The sequence below is a fragment of the Mastomys coucha genome, unplaced genomic scaffold, assembly GCF_008632895.1.
Source record: "Mastomys coucha isolate ucsf_1 unplaced genomic scaffold, UCSF_Mcou_1 pScaffold6, whole genome shotgun sequence".
NCBI lineage: Eukaryota > Metazoa > Chordata > Mammalia > Rodentia > Muridae > Mastomys > Mastomys coucha.
In genome coordinates, this window is record NW_022196912.1 from 89942241 (window position 1) to 89956986 (window position 14746).

Sequence of the window (14746 nt, forward strand, 5' to 3'; positions counted from 1 at the left end):
AGGGGAAACTGGGAATGGAGAAATTCGCATGTAAATAAAGAAAATATCTAAAATAAAAAAAAAAAGTTGGTTTTATTTGATATTAGAATGGCTACTCCAGCTTGTTTCTTGGGACCATTTGCTTGGAGAATTGTTTTCCTGTTTTTTACTCTGGGGTAGTATTTGTCTTTTTCACTGAGGAGCATTTCCTGTATGCAGCAAAATGTTGGGTCCTATTTACATATTCAGTCTGATAGTCTATGTCTTTTTATTGGGGAATTGAGTCCATTGATGTTAAGAGATATTAAGAAAAGTGATTGTTACTTCTTGTTATTTTTGGTGTTAGAGGTGGAATTATGTTTGTGTGGCTATCTTCTTTTGGGTTTGTTGGAAGGTTACTTTCTTGCTTTTTTCTAGGGTGTAGTTTCCCTCCTTGTGTTGGAATTTTCCATCTATTATCCTTTGTAGGGATGGCCTTGTAGAAAGATACTGTTTAAATTTGGTTTTGTCATGGAATATATTGGTTTCTCCATCTATGGAAATTGAGAGTTTTGCTTGATATAGTATCCTGGACTGGCATTTGTGTTCTCTTAGGATATGTATGACATCTGCTCAGGATCTTCTGGCTTTCACAGACTCTGGTGGGAAGTCTGGTGTAAATTCTGATAAGTTTGCCTTTATATGTTATTTGACTTTTTCCCAAACTGTTTTTAATATTCTTTCTTTGTTTTGTGCATTTGGTGTTTTGATTATTATGTGCCGGGAAGAATTTCTTTTCTGGTCCAGTCTATTTGGAGTTCTGTAGACTTCTTATATGTTCATGGTGCCTCTCTTTCCTTAGGTTAAGGAAGTTTTCTTCTATAATTTTGTTGAAGATATCTACTGGTCCTTTAATTTGGGAATCTTCGTTCTCTTCTATGCCTATTATACTTAGGTTTGGTCTTCTTGTTGTGCCCTAAATTTCCTGGATGTTTTGGGTTAGAAGCTTTTTGCATTTTGCATTTTTTCTGACTGCTGTGTCAATGTTTTCTACGGTGTCTTCTGCACCTGAGATTCTCTTTTTTATCTCTTGTATTCTCTTGGTTTTGCTTGTATCTATGACTCATAATCTCTTTCCTAGTTTTTCTATCTCCAGGGTTCTCTCTCTTTGTGATTTCTTTATTGTTTCTCATTCCATTTTTAGATCGTGGATCATATTGTTTATTTCCTTTGCCTGTTTGGTTGTGTTTTCCTGTAGTTCTTTAAGGGATTTTTGTGTTTCCTCTTTAAGGGCTTCTAGCTGTTTATCTGTGTTCTCCTGTATTTCTTTAAGGAAGTTATTTATGTCCTCCTTAAAGTCCTCTATCATCATCATGAGATGTGATTTTAAATCTGAATCGCTTTTTTTGGTGTGTTGGGGTATCCAGGACTTGCTATGGTGGGAGAATTGGGTTCTGATGATGGCAAGTGACCTTGGTTTCCGTTGCTTAGGTTCTTGCCCTTGCCTTTTGCCATCTGGTTATCTCTGGTATTAGTTGGTTCTGCTGTCTCTGACTGGAGCTTGTCCCTCCTGTGAGCTGGTAAGCCTGTGATCTTAGGTATGTCAGCACTCCTGGGAGATCAGTTCTCTCATGGAGGGATTTGGGTCTTGAGAGCTGTGCTACAGGGTTAACTCTGGGGCACAGATGGAGACTGGAAGGATCCGGTCCCCATTTGCTCTGCGGTACTTTTGCCCTGTGGTCTCTTTGGCCAGTTATTGGAGCAAGTGTTGGTCTCACTTGTGAACTTAAGGGTGACAGACATTTCTCCTGACTGGATTTGAGTACAGAGAGCTGTGCCACAGTGATAACTCTGGGACACAGGTGGAGACTGGAAAAATCCTCACTGTTGTTTTTTATGATGTCCTATTCTAGACTTCCATCATTTCTAATATAAGCCATACCTAAATCTGTTCTGACAGCTCTGGACCAAGCTGCATGTAGCACAGCCACCAAGACTTCCTGGTTTCCATAAAACAAAGGGAAGCCTGACAAAGGGCAAAGATGTATAAATGCTGGAATTCTGTAGAGCATCGTGTAAATACAAACTCAAGCAAGAGCACAACCAGAAACACTGTGTTGCTGGTATGTAATAAAATTATTATACAAAACATCCTGAAGTTCCTGGCTATATTCTGTTATTGTTGACTAGTGTAGGGAGTTGCTCTTGCATTACAACAGTGAGGCTAAATAGCTGAGTTTAGCAACCCTAAATATTTTACTGTAAAATCTTTGATCAAAAAGTTTGCTAATCCCAGATCTAATCATTGGATAAAATCACCAGAACATTTTTTCACAAGAAGTTTTCAAATAGAAGAGCCTATGGCTTAATATTCTGTTAAGGGAAACCTCATTTGTATAGTAATAGATGAGCGCAAGCAACCAGAGCATCACCCAGTTCCTGTCTAGTACAGCCACTGCAAATACTCTACAACATTTCCACTGACCCAATGTATAAATTTATACACTGGACAGAGCTGCCTGTTACTGTGGCTGAGAACTTGGTTTCAAACTCTGATCCCCCACTTAGTAGAATTATAGTCTTCTTGAATGGCCATGGTCACTATAAGATCTAGACTTCATCAAGAACATAGTCTTGGCTATAGAAATGATAACTGTTTATCACTATCATTCTTACAATAACAGCAAGAAAAACCTTATTTTTTTCACGTAATAAATCAATGGGGAATAAAGTAAATGCACTGATGAGACATCCTACAAATTGTGGGGTATGTGTCTAGGAAAGACATTTATGGAAAAGCTTGGCAGTTATTGCAAGAAGTTTGTAAAATCAGAGAATGGTTAATATCCATACCTTGACTAATGCAGATTATTTGGCAGGTATGAATTCCCCTCAGAACCTTCTTATAGTTGAAATAGAGACCATTCTCCCTTGTTTATGGAACACTCACATTAGTAATATTATCATATATAAAATAAATTATGCCCATACATATGAAATTGGCTGTTTAAATAGTAGTTAGTGTTACTAATCATTGGAAGATACTCAGATACTCTTTCACAGTTCTCTTTCACATTATGTTTGGCTGAGAATGAAGTGGCAGCGACTGGCAACACATCCTGTTCTCACAGTTTGCCAACTTACTAAACAATCCATTAAGAACAGAGAGACGAGATTATGAAAAACAAATTAAAAATGATACAGGAATAATAGATTTGGAAAGGGTAAAACCACTTGCTGTAACTCAGCACACTAGAACCCTTAGACACAAGCGTATAGTCCCCAGGTCCTGATTCAAAAAATAAAAACAAACAAGAGTTCTCGTCTACTAGCTCATTTATATTTTCAAAACTGGGAGAGCCAAAACTATATAGGCTGTCAGCTCTAGTAATAAGCAAAATGTTTGGGGTGTGTGTGTGTGTGTGTGTGTGTGTGTTATACCTGTATTGTACAAAGACCTGCATGCACAGGAGTGTACAAGAGAAAAAAGGAAGCAGAAATTTATGACTACATTATTTCGAAGAAATGTGTATTCTATCTGTGATCTGTTTTAATTATTCCTTCTTGAGACTTTGGTTTGCAACCAGATCAGTTCATGTGCTAGCTAGTTGTATGTCAACTTGACACAAGCTGTCGTCTGGAATAAGAGAGCCCCAAGTGAAAAATAGTGCCTTCATAATCCCCAGTTATACAGTATTTTTAATTAATTTTTATTGGGGAGGGTCCAGCCTATTGTGAGTACAGCCAAACCTGGTTGGTGGTCCTGAGTTCTATAAGAAATCAAGATGAGTAAGTCATGAGGAGCAAGCCAGTAGGCAGCATCCCTCCGTGGCTTCTGCATCAACTCCTGCGTCCAGGTACTTGCCCTGCTTGAGGTCATGCCCTGACTTCTTTTAGTTTTGGACTCTGATGTGGAATTGTAAGCCAAATAGAGCCTTTCCTCTCCAGCTCACTTTTGGTCATGATGTTTCATCACAGCAATAGTAACCCTAACTAGGACAGTTGGTTATTTAATATTAATCTGCTGGCCTGATTTCTTCACATGGCTGGAGGAAAAAATAACTCTATATCTAATATCAAAAATGTCATAAATATAAAGTGAGATCTGATGTAAACAATCTATTTTGAAGAGTACAATGACAGTATGTATTCTGCAAAATGTCATAACAGCTTAGGACACCTTACAGAATTAGGAAAAATTTCAAATCCATTTTGAGATGGTATGAATATAGGAGCTTCAAATAGCTGTTTGCACATGAGGACCTTACAGTGGAAAGCAGAGTATGAACACAAGAACTGTGAGCTATCTAACAGCAAGCAAGAATATTTCACATTTGGTTCATATTTGGGCCCCTCTCCCTCATCCATCACTGGCTAATGTTGATTGCTAGCATTTCACACTATATGCATTTGAAGCTTCTAGAGCATAGGAAGTCAGTGGTTTATTTCTGTTATCTACAGATGTTTACCTGTCCCACAGTTTCTGGATATTTAATGACAAATTGTTAACAAACATATGAACTGAAACATAGCTTTAATACAAATCAAATGTTTGAAAACTCACTAGTATTCTCATTCCTGGCAGCCTAACCTTCTCTTGGACCCTGAGTAAGAAGCACATTGATTTAATTCTGTTTGTTTCTGCATTGCTACAGTGTAGACATTAATTTCTCTCTTGACTGTCTTGTTTGCATTCATGTTAACTACATGAAAGGTTTTATTTAAGAGGCTATAGAAAGGAGAGTTCATTATTCCAAAATACTTAACTATAGACAGGCAATCATTTTATGTGAAGTTCATTAAGTCCAGTTATCCAAATGTGTATTTCATTCTTAGCCATAAAAGGGTCTTAGCCAATGCCCAATGACCTATAAATTAGAGACTGGAGGTTTCTTTATGCAAATTAGTTTTATGTCACATTCATCAATAAAGAAACAAATGGTAATGAAGATCGAATTTGCAACTGCAATGGAGTAAAGGAATTCTGTATCTATTTACAGGGTATGCAGTGTACTTCATTCATTCTTCTGATGGTGTTCTTTGAAAGACTTATTGAAAAGAAGCTTTGTAAACTGATTATGAGATGAGAAGGATTGAAAGAGCATGAGAATAGAAAATAGGTAGCCAGCTTGATTCATCTTCCCAACCTTAGAGACATCCACTTCATAAAAGAAAGATGTTGCTGTCCCTTTAAGATCTCTGTCACAAACTCTGGGAACTAACCATATGTGATGGCTGTCTTTGGTTGTCAACTTGAATACACCCAGAATTAACTAAAATCTGAAGTGCTGCATATGCCTGTGAGGGTTTTGGGTTCTGTTGTTTTGGTTTTCTTGAATTCTTTGAAGTGGGATAATCTACCCAAAATCTGACTATTTGAGGTGAGATCCACCTTAAATCTGGGCCACACATTTTGGTGGCAGCCTATATAAAGGACATGGAAGAAGGACTCTCTGGCTCTTTGTCTGCTTGACCTCATTCTCTTTGGCAAATTCATTCTGTCACTGACATAAGAGCCTACCTCTTTGAGATTCTGGCATATACTGAGACATCTAGCTTTGTGGACTGAACAAGTACTAGATTCTTGGACCTTGGGCATTATGAATCCTGACTAATAATATATCATGCCATAGCAGTTTCCAGTCCTATTTGCTTCTCCTCAAGTCTGTTTTTCATTTTGCATCTAACATGATAAAGACTCACATATATTTATTCAGATAATCAGAGTGTCTTCTCCCTTTAAATGTAAACAGAGTAAATAAAAGGAAAGAAAATTACATCAGTCTATCCAGATGGGAATGTAACACTTCAAAATGAAGTACTTTCTATTCTTGGCTGATAGAACATAGCCTGCTAGCCCCCTGGATACTCATAAGAGAAAGAAGATGCAACATACCCGCTTCCTTAGATTGCAAGTGAGAGTGAGGTTTCTGGAAAATGAGTTTGCAAATGCTGTATAGAAGTCAAGGACCTTGAGCAAGGCTTCTCGCTTGATGATGTGCAGGTCACAGTAAGTCAGGGCCCGGACATTGGCACACGCATGAGCAAGGGTGGTTTCCTTCCAGAAGATGTCTCCAAACACGTCACCTTTCCCTGGAAAGCAGAACAAGACAAGAGTTTCTACCATACCCACTAATGTTCTTTTGTTTAATAGGTAGTGTTGATCTATATAATTTAAAGCATAAAAATATTGCTTTAATATGGCATAGCACGTTTTCATGATGAGGACATCCCCAGAGTTTAGTTGATGGAAACCTAGAGTTGGGGAAATAAATGCCATTCATTGGAGTAGCCACTACTCTCATTTTAATAAATACTTTCAATAACTTTTGCAATATTAATTTTCCCATTCTGATTAGAAAGAGAAAAATAGCTTCTTTTTTTTTCTCATTCTTTCTAGGAAAAATTTGACAACAGAACAAATGTAATATCCAAGAAGTTGTTGTTACAGCCTTTATAAATCTATAATAGATGCAATATACATGAATAGAATTATTCAGTAACTGAGAATTACTCCCCAAGCACATTAAAATACATTATGTCTCTATCCTCAAAGCATGCCCTTCTCTTTCCACATAGTAAAACTTGATAGGGTCTCAGGTCTAGCTCCAGAACAGCCTAACCATGATTCCTATGCACAGGAAACTGAGCTCTAGGAGACAGAGAGGGCTACACACTTGTAATCCCACAGAATTAGAGCCACCTGCTAGAGTCAATGCAGATGCATCTTTATTATTCTAGAATTGCAGAACAACCTATTCGCTTCAGCAGTACCATCAACTGATGCTTGAGAACACCCACCATTCCAAATCAGAAGTGGCCAGTTTTACAAAGGGCTTGAGGAAATGTCAAATGTCAATAACCCTCAAAGGCCTTTCTGCTTAGGAAAGTTCCCTATGAACCCTCTGGCTTCTAAAGTTCAGCCATCTGCTCTCTTTGTTCTGTTTCTGCCAATATGTGTTAAAATGGAAAAGACAGGAGGAATGTACTCTGATGGGATAAGCTTTCCTAGAGGCGTTCCACACATGATTTGTTCTCTATGCATTCTAATCACACAGAGGAACAAATACCTATTTACATCGTACAGATTAAAATCAGAAGAGGGGAAAGAAGAAGTGTTCCATAAAGCCCTGAAGGACAATCACACCACTAGAAAGGAAAGTGGGAGTAACCAGAGAAATGAGAGAAATAAACAGAAAAGTTGGCAGTGTACATCACAGATTCTTTGTCCAAATAGGTGGCTGGGTAGCTCTTAGAATAGAGTAGTAGAAGGGCCAACCCTAACGGTCAGGCAGGCACACTATGGTAGATGCAAGCCATACAAGTTGTTATGAAGATGTTCAGATCACTCTGAAGATCACATGATTGGCATAAAATAATGATGTTAGGGACTTAATTCATTTTCAACAATCCATTTGTTTTTCAATCCACTAAAATATCCTGGCAGTTGATGTCATTGTTTAGTGACTCAGTTGTTTGATAGCTACAGTCATCCAACAAAATAACATGAGAGAACATGATGGCAAATGGTCAAGAGATATAGTATTACGATAGCCTGGGTATACTAACGACAGAAACTTACATCATAACACCACATCCTATATAGAGATGAAATCTTTATGTGGCATTCTCTTTAAGATAGCAATTCCAATTAAAAGTGTTTACTCTAACTGCACAATCAGAAGTGCTAAATTTACTTGCGAAAATGCTCACAGAACTAGTATTTATAATAGTCCAATGAAGTGTAGTGAAACAAAGGTCAAGGGATAAATACATTATGAAACACCAGATAGCCACTAGGTTACATAGATTGCATGAAATGACATATAGAAATGCTCATATTACATCAAATTATAAAATCAGAATATCAAATGATACACACAATGTATCATTTTTATGGACCATACACTCCTACCCTATAACCCATACATATACATAAAGCTTAGAAACAAGTGCACTAATGTGGTAGTTTCCCACAAAACTATAGGGTCAATGCATAGTTTTCTTTTAAATGTGCATGCATTGTTTGTAAAGAGAAGGTATCAATAACAGTGACAGTAGCACTGTCTCTGGGGCTAAAACAAGCTTTTACGAAGGTTCTTTTGACCAACTTCTGGATTTTTCTGTTTTCTTAAATCTCTAGTACAGAGACATATTCTGTACTGTCATTAGACTTACTCTTCCTTAAAGAGATAGAAAATGACTGTATTTCTTTCAGATTCAGTTCTGTTATTCTTTCTCAAATTACCAATTATAATATCATTTCTGGCTATGATCAACTATCTGATTTTCAGGCACTGTGATATTAGCTAATGTCTTTGACTAAGTAGTCCCAGGTGTAGGAATTTATAAAACTATGAGAATCATCACAAGTAACATATAGGGCAGGGCTATCAGTCACAGCCTGGCAGTTAAAAATAAATATCATACATGCAAAACCTAAAGAAATTATAAACATTTATGTATGATATCAATAAAGACTTTACAAATAACACACAAAATGTTTATCTTACAATACTAGATCAAAAATGGATTAAATAATTACATGGATGAATCTAGAAACTCATATGTTTCTTTCAGACCTTGCAAATTTATAGAGTAAGAGTTTTTAAAATATTCCCTTAGAATATTCTTCAATTCTTTGATGCCTACTGTGGTACTTCCCTGTTCATTTCTGATTGTTGTTTTAGGTCATCTATTTCTTTACTTTGGTTCGTATAGCCAGGGGCCGGCTTTCATAGCACCAGAAAGTGCCAAGGGAGACTCCAAGGGAAGGTAGTAGCCAATAGTCCTGCCTACCTATGGTGTCTATAACTACAACGGTGTCCAACATGTTGTAATAATGCAAAGGGTGCAATAGTGGAACCCATATCTTCGGAGCAACCAACAATTCTGTAATTGGACATATGGTCGCTTCACCAAAAGGAAAATCATCTCTGGTAGTTGAAACCTGTAACTACCTGGAATTAATATGGTCATGGATATTGAAATAGAACTCATTCTACTAGATCAGCACAATCTAACTGCCTCTAACATACATAATAAAGTATATAAAATAAAACTAAGGCACAAAGACTAAAAATATTAACAGAAAACCTACATTTTAAAGAAAGTTTTTAAGATAGATTCGAAGTTCATTGTGTAATTATGATAGTAGTCAATTATGCTAGTATTAAATTATTAGTCAAAAACAAACTTAAATAAGAGATAAAAAGAACAAACAACTAAAGAAAATGCAATAATAATTCAATAATAAAAATAAATGTTTTAAAAAATAGGTCTATCATGTTTTGCTTTATGTCATTCCAAATATTTTTTATAATGAATCTACATAACCTTTATTAAAAAGAGCAAAAAATAGCAAACTAATTCATTGATACATAGTAAAATTTTAAAGCATGTACAAATATAAAAACATTAGAGAACTCCAGCAGAATTAACAAATGTGGATAACTGTAATGCTGTCCTAAAACTGGTCAATAAATGTTCATTGATTGGTAGTTGAGACTCAGGAGTTTAAAGATACTCAATAAACAAGTACAATTTTCTCTTACCAAAACAGACAGTTGTGGATTACATAGGCATTCAAATATTAATTAGTCATTTTATTTTACCTAACTGAAAAATTAAAATCTTAACCCATTTCACTTTGAAGTTTTACATTGATCTTTTGTTTTTCTTTTCAAATTTAAGGACCCAACTCAGAGCCTCAAGTATGCTAGTTGAAAGCTCTAATGGTCCTTCATGATCATTCTAAAATCATGTGTTATTTTAGAATTATGGGGGGAATATCTATGATGCAGAAAGAATAGTAAGAAACCAGAATATTAACTCATGACTAAGTTTGTCCCCTACTTGTCCTTCTAAAATATGAGAGAAATATAACAAAATTAACAAACCTGGGTAATTCTACTCCCTCATCAAAGTTTTCACAAAATGATGTTAATCATTTCATGGCATAAAATTTCCCCGAGTACATATCATATATAAGCTGGACATTAGTTTCATCATTCACTTCAGATTATACTTCCTCCCTCCAAGTCATCTAGTATATGATTCCATTCACACCAATCTTTTATTACATGTGTGGGAAAGTGGTCATCATGCAAGTGAACGACTTATTTACCAAGGGTAATACACATTAATGTTCCTCTTCAAGGCATATCACAAACTTTACACCCTCTGAGAAAAATATCATACAATGTGGACATAGGGCAATCTGCACGGAATATCCAATAAAGACACAGCCTTTACTGCCTAGCAAAGATTTTTACACACTTTCAAGCAAAGAAACTCCCATTCATGTTCATGACTATAGAATATCCGATGCCAGTTTTTAGGTCAGTTCCTGCTGGGTGCAGGTCATCCCTGCTGTAAACATTTTGGCTCTTAAGCAAACTAGCCTCCCTCAAAGCCCAAAAATAGGAAGGAACCTCGCACTTCACAGGAAAGCTGTTGTTTGGTCTATTTATAATTTCTCAGTTCTTTGCATCAGGCCTTATGAAGTATTTCACTGCTGAACCACAGGAAACTGGATTGGAAAATAGAAATTAGTGCTTAACATCCACATAGTAAGAAACTGTAAAATGTAAAGACAAAACAGAGGTAGAGTTGCAACATGGTTAAAGAGTAACACAGCTGTAACCAGCTTGGGAGTTGTGATGCTCTATGGGGCTAGTTTAACAGCCAGATTTTTTTTTATTACCTTAGATACATTGCTTAGCATGTTGATGATGTAGGTTTTAAAAATGTTTAAAAAGCATCACAGTTATTCATTGGTGAGGATAACTAATGTATCCAACAGATCCTTTGAACTTGACTTGTGTTGTTTCTTGAGTATGTTTGGAGCATGACTATAGTTCTATGTGATGAGTGGTTCCATCCATATTTGATAAGAGTTCATTTCAACTTATAGTTCCACATCACAATCTATCACTGAGAGAAGTCAGGGCAAGAACTGAGTACAAGAACTTAGAGGCAGGAAATGATACAGAGGCCGTGGAAGAATTCTGAGGACTGGCTTGCTCTTCATGGATTGCTCACTCTGCTTTCTTGTAGTACCCAGGGCAACCAACTCAGGGATGGAATATGAGCTGAGCCCTCCCATAGCCAACATCAATGAAGAAAATGTACCACAGGTTTGTCTGCAGGCTAATCTTGTGGGAACAATTTCTCAGTTGGGGTTATTGGTTCAAAATGATGCTAGCCTTTGCCAAGTTGGCATAAAAAATAGCCAGCAAAGGGATATGTAGGTAAACTGTAACCACAGTGAATCAAATTAGTATTTATCTATTATCTCAGATAGTGAAAATATACATTTGTTCATGAGCCAGTGTAGTTAAAATTTTATTTATTTAGCAAAAATCCCCGAAAACTACAATAAATACTCAAAAGAAAGTACATTTAACTAAACTTAGGACTACAGAAATTCTCTAAACCATAAAGACAAAACATTTAAAGAAGAGAAAGAAGAAAGAAAGAAAGGAAGGAAGGAAGGAAGGAAGGAAGGAAGGAAGAAAGAAAGAAAGAAAGAAAGGGACAAAGGAGAGAAAACCAGCTATAAAACAAGTAATAAAATATCCATTGTTGGGGCTGGAGAGATGGCTCAGCAGTTAAGAGCACCAACTGCTCTTCCGAAGGTCATGAGTTCAAATCCCAGCAACCACATGGTGGCTCACAACCATCCATAATGAGATCAAGTGCCCTCTTCTAGGGTGTCTGGAGACAGATACAGTGTACTTACATATGATCAATAAATAAATTTTAAAAAAGACTTTAAAAATCCATTGTCTACCTACCAATAAGAATGTTGAATGTAAACGAATGCAACAATCCAATCAAAGACACAAATGTCTCAATGTCTAGTTATGGCTAGAGGTGAATATAATATGCAACATAGTCTGATTTAAAAAATTTAGTGCATGTTGCCTATAGTTGACACATTTTATCTTTGAAGACATACAAAAACAGGCTAAAAGTGTATAAGAACAAATGAGACAGCAATCAAATGAGAACAGGGGCTCTGATACAAGAAAAGAGACTTCTAGAAAACAGTGATCACCAAAGATAGTCCTTGCTTAGCAATAAAGGGATCTCCTGCTGGCTGGGATGGGGGAGGGGGGTTGGAGCAGATAAAACTTTCATTGTAAGTGAAGAAAACATCTAATAAAAAAAGGAAATGGAACCTTACATTTAACCAATATACAGTTGAAAAATTTATATTTTTCTGAAAAGAATGACAAAAAATATGAGTAACTAGAAACAGGGTGGACATTCCTATTGTCATTTGTTTTGAATGTGTTTTCTGCATACATGTATTATATCTAGTATCAAATATACCAGGACCAAATGCAACATGGTAAGAGATATGCAGACATGCAAATTCACATATAAGCTGCAGATGGATACACAGTAGAGTACTAACTATTTTTTTATTGGCTGTTTTGTTTGTTTACATTTCAAATGTTATCCCCATTCCCAGTTTCTGCTCCACAAACTGCCTTTTTGTCCCTACTCCCCTGCTTCTCTAAGTACTATTTTTAATCCCATAAAAGAGAGCAATCGGAGAAGGGGTCCTAGAGGAAGTTTTATTTTTTTTATATATTTACTTCTTCTCTAACAAACTTGTATTTGTGTTTAGTGTGCATAATTAAATGAATATATGTATAAAAAACTAAAAAAGTAATAAAGGGACCAGTTGTGAAGAGCGTATTACAGTTGTAAATATATGTACTTGTAAGACATATAAATACATAAAATATTCTTTGACAGGAGGAAAAGAAGGAAGTAGTAATATAATATCATTAGGCAATTTCAATACCTCACATCCAACAATGATTTCATCAACAAAACAGAAAGGTAACAAGAAAAAACTGGACATGAATTTATATTTACTTAATTTATTAGTCAATCCATCACTATAAGCGAGAATGACAGTTGGCTCATAAACTTTATTATGAAGGCATATTCATAAAAGTATTCAACTTTAGGTTTTTCCAAATTTACATTTTTAAATGGACTATGACTATTTATAAACTTTAAGTGACATCAAGTAATATTTTAAAGGAGAAAAGAAGGAAGATGACAAGATTTAAAGTTGAAAAGTTTATGGGGAAATTAGAATAGAGTTCTTCTTACATATATTCACTTGTTTTTATTCTTTGTTTGCATGTGTATGAAATTCAAGAAAGAGCATAGTAGAGAAAGAATGACCCAAGTTGGGCTAACAAGGAAGACAGAGAATGGGATCTGAGCATCCACAGCTCTTGTTCATAGTTAATCCTCAAGCCATGGCATAAATCCCAAGGAGATGGACACGATGCCAGTCTGGTGGCAGAGTACACAGAATGGGCATTTGAAGCTAGCTACAAACTAAGGCAGTGATTCTGAACAAAAATTGTAAGGGCAGTAACAATAGTAACTGATCGTAACTATAATATTAAGAAGCACAAAGGAAAAAGCTGGGAGACGGCTCAGCCAGTAAAATGCTCTCCTTGCAAGCATGAGTACTTGAGTTGCAGTTTCCAGAACACACACACACACACACAAAAATAAGTCAGAGCATTGTGACACACACTTTACAGAGTTAGAGAAGTAGAGAAAGACAGATTCATGAGGCTCAGTGGCTGGCCAGCCTCACTTACTTGGCAAGTTCAAGACTGGTTAGAAACACTGTCTCAGAAACCAGAGTGGACTGACTATACATAAAGAGCAATACTCATGTCCTCTCTCTTTAGTGCACAGGTACACAAACACATACATGCATGCACATGTACACACAGAAACACATGCAGACACAGGTGTGCTCACACGCATATATGCACACACATGAGATACAATAAAAGAGCTTAAAGAATGCTAGGGAGAGAGTTTGAAACTACCAAGAAGACAGATGCTTTCATAGCCATGGTGATATTTGCTGCATAAGGAACTCTGAGGCACCACTCAGAGCCCTAGATAAAAATATGTCATACATGCCACTTAAATCATTAAAATCAACATCATTTAAAATGTAGCAAAGGTGTGCTTCAAGAAAAAAAAGGGTGATTTGTTGACTACAGACACTAATCTTCATAGCATGCAGTTCAAATTTACATGTTTCACAGTTTATGTAAAACATGGGTTTATGGAGAGAAATAAAAAAAGAATAAGTTCTAGAAGCTTAAAGTACAAAGCTCTTGCCTTCTAATAGCAAGGGTAGAGTGAAGACAATAGCCACAGCTGAATGAATGCCCCATTTCCCTAGGTCGTAGAAGAGTAAAGAATTATCCATTCATATCTCAAATTTGATTTTCCTTTCAGAAGAAAATTAAAGTGCAGATTTGATTTTGAAAACAATGATTTATGTTTTTCCTGAAAGGCACAAATGCTTGCAAGACATGATGCTTAAAGAACCAACTCCACGTAAAGTAAAATCTTGACCTAGCTCATCCTCATTTTTCTACATTTATCCGCCTTCCATTTCCCCCCCCTTGAACTTCCTTCCAAACATCCAGGAGTGTCCCAGCCCTCACCCAACCCCTACACACAGTCATAGTTCTAGTGGGAATTTGAAGTTCAAGTTGAAAAGCGTAAGACAGCGATTTCCTTAGTTTAAGATTCCAACCCTGTGATTCTGAGAATCAAGAAAGGCAAGAAGAAGTGTGAGGAAAACAAGTCCCAACTCTTAGGAGCAAGGCCTATTGTTGGTAGCAAGCTACTATTTTAACAGTCTCTGAAAGGTACAATATACTTGTCAAGACATTTGGATGTAACCTGGCTATTTCAACCATACCAACAAATCTATTCG

General features: G+C 36.3%; 1 protein-coding gene and 1 pseudogene across 1 annotated transcript in view; both read right to left on the bottom strand.

Moving 5' to 3' along the window:
- Nucleotides 1-2554, bottom strand: part of LOC116080391 — a 9967-nt pseudogene extending 7413 nt beyond the window's left edge.
- The window catches only part of Kcnh5 (potassium voltage-gated channel subfamily H member 5), a 289555-nt gene that overhangs the window by 61361 nt on the left and 213448 nt on the right, over nt 1-14746 (bottom strand). Inside the window, exon 10 of the mRNA XM_031356245.1 lies at nt 5855-6051. Within this exon, the coding sequence (XP_031212105.1) occupies nt 5855-6051 (197 nt within the window). The remainder of the gene's footprint in view (nt 1-5854; nt 6052-14746) is intronic.